This window comes from Mastomys coucha, unplaced genomic scaffold (genome assembly GCF_008632895.1).
Source record: "Mastomys coucha isolate ucsf_1 unplaced genomic scaffold, UCSF_Mcou_1 pScaffold5, whole genome shotgun sequence".
Taxonomy (NCBI): Eukaryota; Metazoa; Chordata; class Mammalia; order Rodentia; family Muridae; genus Mastomys; species Mastomys coucha.
In genome coordinates, this window is record NW_022196911.1 from 45,361,674 (window position 1) to 45,367,825 (window position 6,152).

The window sequence follows — 6,152 nt, forward strand, 5'->3', positions numbered from 1 at the left end:
CTACAGAGCAACTTCCAGGACTACACAGAGAAACCTATCTCAAAACAACAACAAAAAAGCATTTGGATCTCATATTGGGTCCCAGTTGGTTCCTAATTTTATTTTTTTTCCGGTGCACCATCGCCTTCTATCGGCCCCAGCTCTCCAGTCCCACTTTGACTTCCTGTAGGCCTCGAATGTGTTCTGTACCCCATCTGTCTTGTCTGACCACAGTGAGAGATGATTGCTCTTTGGCAGCATGCCAGTGGCTCTTTCTGTCTTCATTGCCACCAGTGACGGAGCCCCCACAAGACATGCAGGAAGAGAGCGAAGCTAAATCAGAGAAATTGACAGCTGTCAAATGTCCCATGGAAGTCAAACACATTTGTGATTTCCATACTAGTAAAATATTTTTATTATTTTTATAACACAAAGAAAGTAAAGATTTCTTTTTGGTGTATACCAGAGCTAAGGGGATTAATAGGACTTTTATGCACTTTTGATGATCATAAAAAGTTAACAATATCAACTGCTTGCCATAAAACTTATCATAGCTCCAAACACATATAAAGGATCAGTTTTAAAATCTATAAAAGTAAAAAATATACAGTTGGACACTCTAACACTTATTCCATCTTCAATATAAAATTGTAAACATTTATTTACACAAAGCACATGTGTATAAGAGAGTCTGAGCACCCTTTTCTTCTTGAGTCATGGCTCTGAGAAGATGGGGGAGAGGAAGTGGGTTACCTCTTCCCAACTCCTCAAAGCCAGACTCATAAATAAAGCCATGGGCAGCTCTGGGCAGACCCCAAGAATCACATTTTATTGCTATGACACTGCAGCAAGTGAGCTGCCCACTGCCTGTGGCCAGCCTGGGCCTAAGGTAGAGTGCTGGGGCCAGCTGGTGTGGCCTGGGCAATGGAGACAGGAGGTGGGCAGCTGTAGCAGGAGGCTGGAAGAGGAACCAGGATCCATCTCCAGCCCTTAGCCCTATTTTTGGTAGAGAACCCGCTGACGTCACTCTCTTCCCCCTACAGTTGGGGACTATCAGAAGGTGGCGTCTTCACTGACTTTATGATTCTCCTGCTTCTCTGAGAGCTGAACTGAGTTTCTGGGGAGGACTTGGCAGGAGAAATGGCTATGAGGGACAAGGACCTGAGAGCACAGGTGCCCTCAATGAAAAAGGCACTGCCGGTGCAAACTAGTTAGCCGTGTGTGCACACTTTCTGACCCCTCCAAGTGCGAAGGCTGCTCTCTTGTCATTTCCTTGGCTCAGTTCTTTACACTGGATGAAGTGTTCCAGGACCCTAGGATAATGGGCGGAGCTGTGGTTTCTCTACAGACCACTCTGCATGGAAGTCACTCCAGCAAACACCTTTCCCTCCTCCATCCTGTTAAAGGTCTCACTCTGTGCTTATCATCTTGCTTGTGATGAAGACAAGTGTTCCCTCTTGCTGTTAGCAGCCCACACACCATATTCTATTCCATGGTTTCTCTGCTCAGACATGTCCGTCAATAGACCTTCTAAGAGTATCTACTTCAATCTTTAGCAAGGATGGGTTAGTGTTATAAAACCACTTTAAAAGTGCAAGTCATCAACTGTGGGAGGAGCAGAAGTCTGGAGGGAAAAGAATAAAGTGATGCCTAGATGGCAGGCTGCCTGCAGCCTTCTTTCCCCAAGCCTGTGCCAGGCTCAGACTCAATAAGGAGTTTGACTCTTCCTCTTCTAATGCAGTGAAGTCAGCCACTGTTTCCCATTTTGGCTGGAAGAGGCCAGAAGTTAGAAGGATCGTGGAAATGATGTGGAGGAGGAAAGATGTGTGTACAACTGAATGGCACGTCTACTGTGTACTTACAGGTTGTCAGATACATGTTGAATCTCCACCTTCAGCATTTAGCCATGCCAGGGCATGGAGGGGACTCCATGGGGGCCCAGTGTCCTCAAGAATGAGTGGCAGCCAAGAAGTGGAGGAGCTTTGAGGAGGGATCCTAGCTGGACCACTAGATATACCATCTGTGGCATCCTGATCATTTTGGCATCTGCAGTCACAGCCTGTACTGTGGCAGCGATTTCCAGTGACCATGAAAGCTGACAGAGTAGGAATAAAGAAGGCCTCGACTCCCGAGGAAACCCTGGGTTCCCAGTGTCACTTACAATACAACCACCACCTGTCCTAATCTGCTTAAAAATCTTAAATTAAAAAAATTACATCTATGCTATAAAATGCAAATAATCCTATTTAAAATTCCAACAGAAGTTTGTTCCCAGCCTTGAGGCAAGTGGAGAAATCTTGGGTAAAAACACGGCATATTTCTTGGTAAGCCTGATATGGAGGGCTTAATTGTTTCCACTGGCTTTTTGGTCATCTGGGTAGGAAGCTTCCTTTCAAACCTCTGTCCTGTTATCCCAACCCTAGTTAGTGATGCTAATGTGCTGGGCCAGCCCAACGGACCATCAGATACTGACCAGAGCTGGTCTCAACTGTGGCTTAAGTTCTGCTGGCCCAATACTCTGGGCCATGCACTTTTTGGTCCAAAGTAGTTGCTCTTTCTTGAATCTGAGAACAAAAATATAAGATGACTAAACACCTACAACACCACAGTCTCTGTTACTGTGACCCTAAAAGATCATCCAATTCATTGATCCACTCCTCAGAAGTCCTGTTCTTCAGCAATGAGTCAATCAGGTCAGTATGTCCAGCCACACTGGACAGACCACTGCTGCCTGGCTGCCCGCTGTAAGCAAAGGGCAGCTCTTGGCCCATGGTCCTCACAGGGTAAGCCTGAGCACAGTGTAGCCCTGGCCGGCTGTTCATCTGTGAGGTGGGGCTCTGGCCGAAGGCCCCCAGCTCAGGCCCTGAAGGGCTTAAGCCAGGCAAGCCCTGCGGTGGGGCTGCTTGGGGAGGTGCGGATGCAGGGGCACTGTTCCTCTGCGGTGCGCTCACTGGGGGCAGCATGGGCCCTGCTGCACCTGATGAACTCATAGGAGCCATGGGCCTGCTGGGCATGGATTGGGAGAACTGCTGGCCAGATATTTTCAGGTGGGCTTGCTGTATGTGGAAATTGGAAGCTGCAGTGAAGGGGCTCACACTGCTGTTCCCAGGTGTCTGGCTGCTCAGGTTTGGCATTCCCTGATGTTGCCATGAGGCATTCTGGCTTCCCATGGCTGCTGACACCCTTGGGACTTGTGGCTTTGTTAAACTAGGAGGCAAGGTTCCCTTATTGTGCTGCTGGGAAAGATTGGCACTCCCCAGAGAGTTCTGTCCATATGCAGCTGAGGTGGAGGCATTTTGACCCACGTTGGTCTGCCGTGGAATGTGAGCATGTGTGCTGGCAGCCTGTGGTGGGGGCTGGGCAACTATCTGGGCTAGGCCAGATGCCATGCCATAAAGGCTGTTCTGCGGCAAACTCTGGGACCCAGTAAACTGGGCCACTCCACGGTCCTGCTGGCCTGAGCTGGAGGGGAGAGAGGAAACAGGGGCATGTCCAGGACCCATTGCCATCAGAGTCCCAGGCTGAGGGAACACTCGAGGACAGTTGGAGTTGGATGGACCCAAATTGTTCATCCCAGGCACAGCAGCAGGTCCTAAAAGAAAGAAAATTCTAGCAGTCAAGTCGGCATTCATTTTTCTTTATGGTTGTGTGTGCGTATAGGTGTAGGTGCATATGTGCCACAGTGTGAGGGAGTAAGAGGACAACAGGCAGGGGTTAGTTCTTGTCTTAGTTAAAAGAGTTTCTATTGCTTTGATAAACACCATGACCAAACCTCAGACGGGGTCTTGCTATGTAATTCTAGCTGTCCTGCAACTCACTGTGTAGAACAGGGTGGTTTCAGGCTCACAGAAATCCGCCTGCCTCTGCCTCCCAAATGCTAGTATTAAAGGTATGCACCACCACACCCAGATGCAGGGACTAAAGCAGAGGCCATAGAGGAATGCTGCCTACTAGCCTGTTTACCATGGTTGCTCAGCTTTTACACCCAGGACCACCAACCAGACCAGGGGTAGCAGCACCCACATGGGCTGCACCCTCCTACCACATTAATCGCTAGTTAAGAAATGCCCCAGGTTTGCCTACAGGCCAATCTTACTGAGGTATTTTCTCAATTGAGCATCTCCTTCTTCCCAAATGTCTCTGGCTTGTATCAAAATGTCATAAACTAACCAGTACAAGCACCCTCCCCACACCACGTGGGACTTAGCAATCACACTCAAGCCATCAGACTTAACTTGTTGAGCTATCTTGCCAGCCCATGTTGGTATTCCTGACTATCATGGTGGAACTGTCTCTGAGACCCAGGCTGAAGCTCCTCTTCTACAGGCATAAAAGTCAGAACCCTCACATGTCATGGGCATGGGGACAGGAACAGTACTCAAAGACAGAGGATGGAGGGAGATCCAGAGGGGAAAGCCAGCTACCTCATCCATTTATTTATCAAGTAGCCAACAAAGTTTTCTCAGCTGGGATAGGGATTTCAAGACCAATACCCCAGAATCTGTCTGTGGAAGCTAACACCATCACATGGTGTGACAAGGTCAAAGCTTGAGCAGCAGGGTACAGGAAATACACGACGGTTCTGAAGGCATTGTGCCTAACATTTGGGAAAGTGTTGAGAAAGAAGGGGTCTAGAATTGAATTTAGGTCTGTGGGAGTAGCTCAGTAGGTAAAACATTTCCTTAGCATGCACAAGACCTTGAGTTCGGTTGCCAGCAGCACAGAAGCATATGTGTACAAAGCACATGTGTGTGCACCCATGCAAATACACATGCATGTAATATATATACACACAGGTGCATACACAAATGTGCACCCACATGCAGGTATGACAACATGAAAGTTTAGAGGGCATTCAGAATAGAGAAAAAGGACACCTGTGAAGGGACAGAATTGTAACATGCTATGGGACATTAAGGAGCCAGCTGTGACTGGGGTATGTCAAGAACAGGATGGTAAAGCCTGAGACTACAGTTTAGTTCTGCTGGGGTGTAGTTGTTGGTGACTTGGATGAGGCAATGTAGGGAGGGTATAGCTGAAGACATGTCTCTCCCCCTGTTGTTTATGATATAAGGTAGTTGAGGGAGGCAGAAATTTAGCATGGAATTACCAGGTATTTACTGAGCATGAGCCTTAGTCCTCAGAAAACTTGCTATCTGCCCTTTGTGTGTGTGTGTGTGTGTGTGTGTGTGTGTGTGTATGCAGGTACATACATGTGGAGGCTAAAGGTTGACCTTAAGCATAGTTCCTCAGGAGCTGTCCACCCTTTTTGTGACAGTGTCTCACTGGCTTGAAGCTCACTGAGTAGGCTAGACTGACTGGCTAAAAAGCTTCAGGGATCTGTCTATTTGGAATACACACACACACAAACACACACACACACACACACACACCCCACAGTCCCTGGCAACTTGGAAAACACACAAGCACACCCTGGCAACTTGAGTCCTCTTCCTTCGAAACAATTCCCTGACTGAGGTTTCTCCAGGCCTCTCCTTTTAGTTTTAGAGACAGTTTCACTGTAGAGAGCTGTGTACTGATCTGGACCCCCCTCTCCTGCCTCTCCCAAGTGCTGGGATTGTCACCATGTCTGGCTGGAGCTTGTTGCCTATTGATTCTGGCCTGAGCTTTGCAGAGGACCCAAGTTTAGTCTCTGGCACCTGTGACAGGTGGCTCACAACTGCCCATACCTCTAGCTCCACAGGGATCCAACAGCTCTGGCCTCCATAGGTACTTGTATTACATGTACATAAGACCCCTCAAATGTAGACATAATAAAAATAACTTTTAAAAAACAGTTGTGATGAAAAGGGGAGCTAAAAAGGACCACTTCACTATGGTAACAGCCCATATCAATGTAGCATGGATGGAGCTGAGAACCCAGGCCAGGCACAGGCTCTGGTGGCTCCAATATACTTCCAACTGCATATTCCTAGCCAGTACACCAGGAGATTGCACCTAGACTCCTACCTGACTGTGCTCAGTTTCTAGGACACTTCCCAGTGAGAGTTCACTAAGGCAGGCAAGGCCAGCATACACCTGACATGTGACTTGCAATCTTTACAGCTTGGATGTGACACTGAGGCCCAGGTACCTCCTCCCTTCCTTGTGATACCAGGGTGCATCCTTCCATCTGGAAATCAGTTTTGTTGGTTTTCTTTTAAAGACAAGAT

At 48.0% G+C, this 6,152-nt stretch overlaps 1 protein-coding gene across 1 annotated transcript in view; it reads right to left on the reverse strand.

Annotated features, from left to right (window-relative positions):
• Positions 1 to 370: 370 nt before the first annotated feature.
• Positions 371 to 6,152, reverse strand: part of Maml1 (mastermind like transcriptional coactivator 1) — a 37,990-nt gene continuing 32,208 nt past the window's right edge. Inside the window, exon 5 of the mRNA XM_031352660.1 lies at positions 371 to 3,571. Coding sequence (XP_031208520.1) covers positions 2,595 to 3,571 — 977 coding nt within the window. The 3' untranslated portion in view covers positions 371 to 2,594. The remainder of the gene's footprint in view (positions 3,572 to 6,152) is intronic.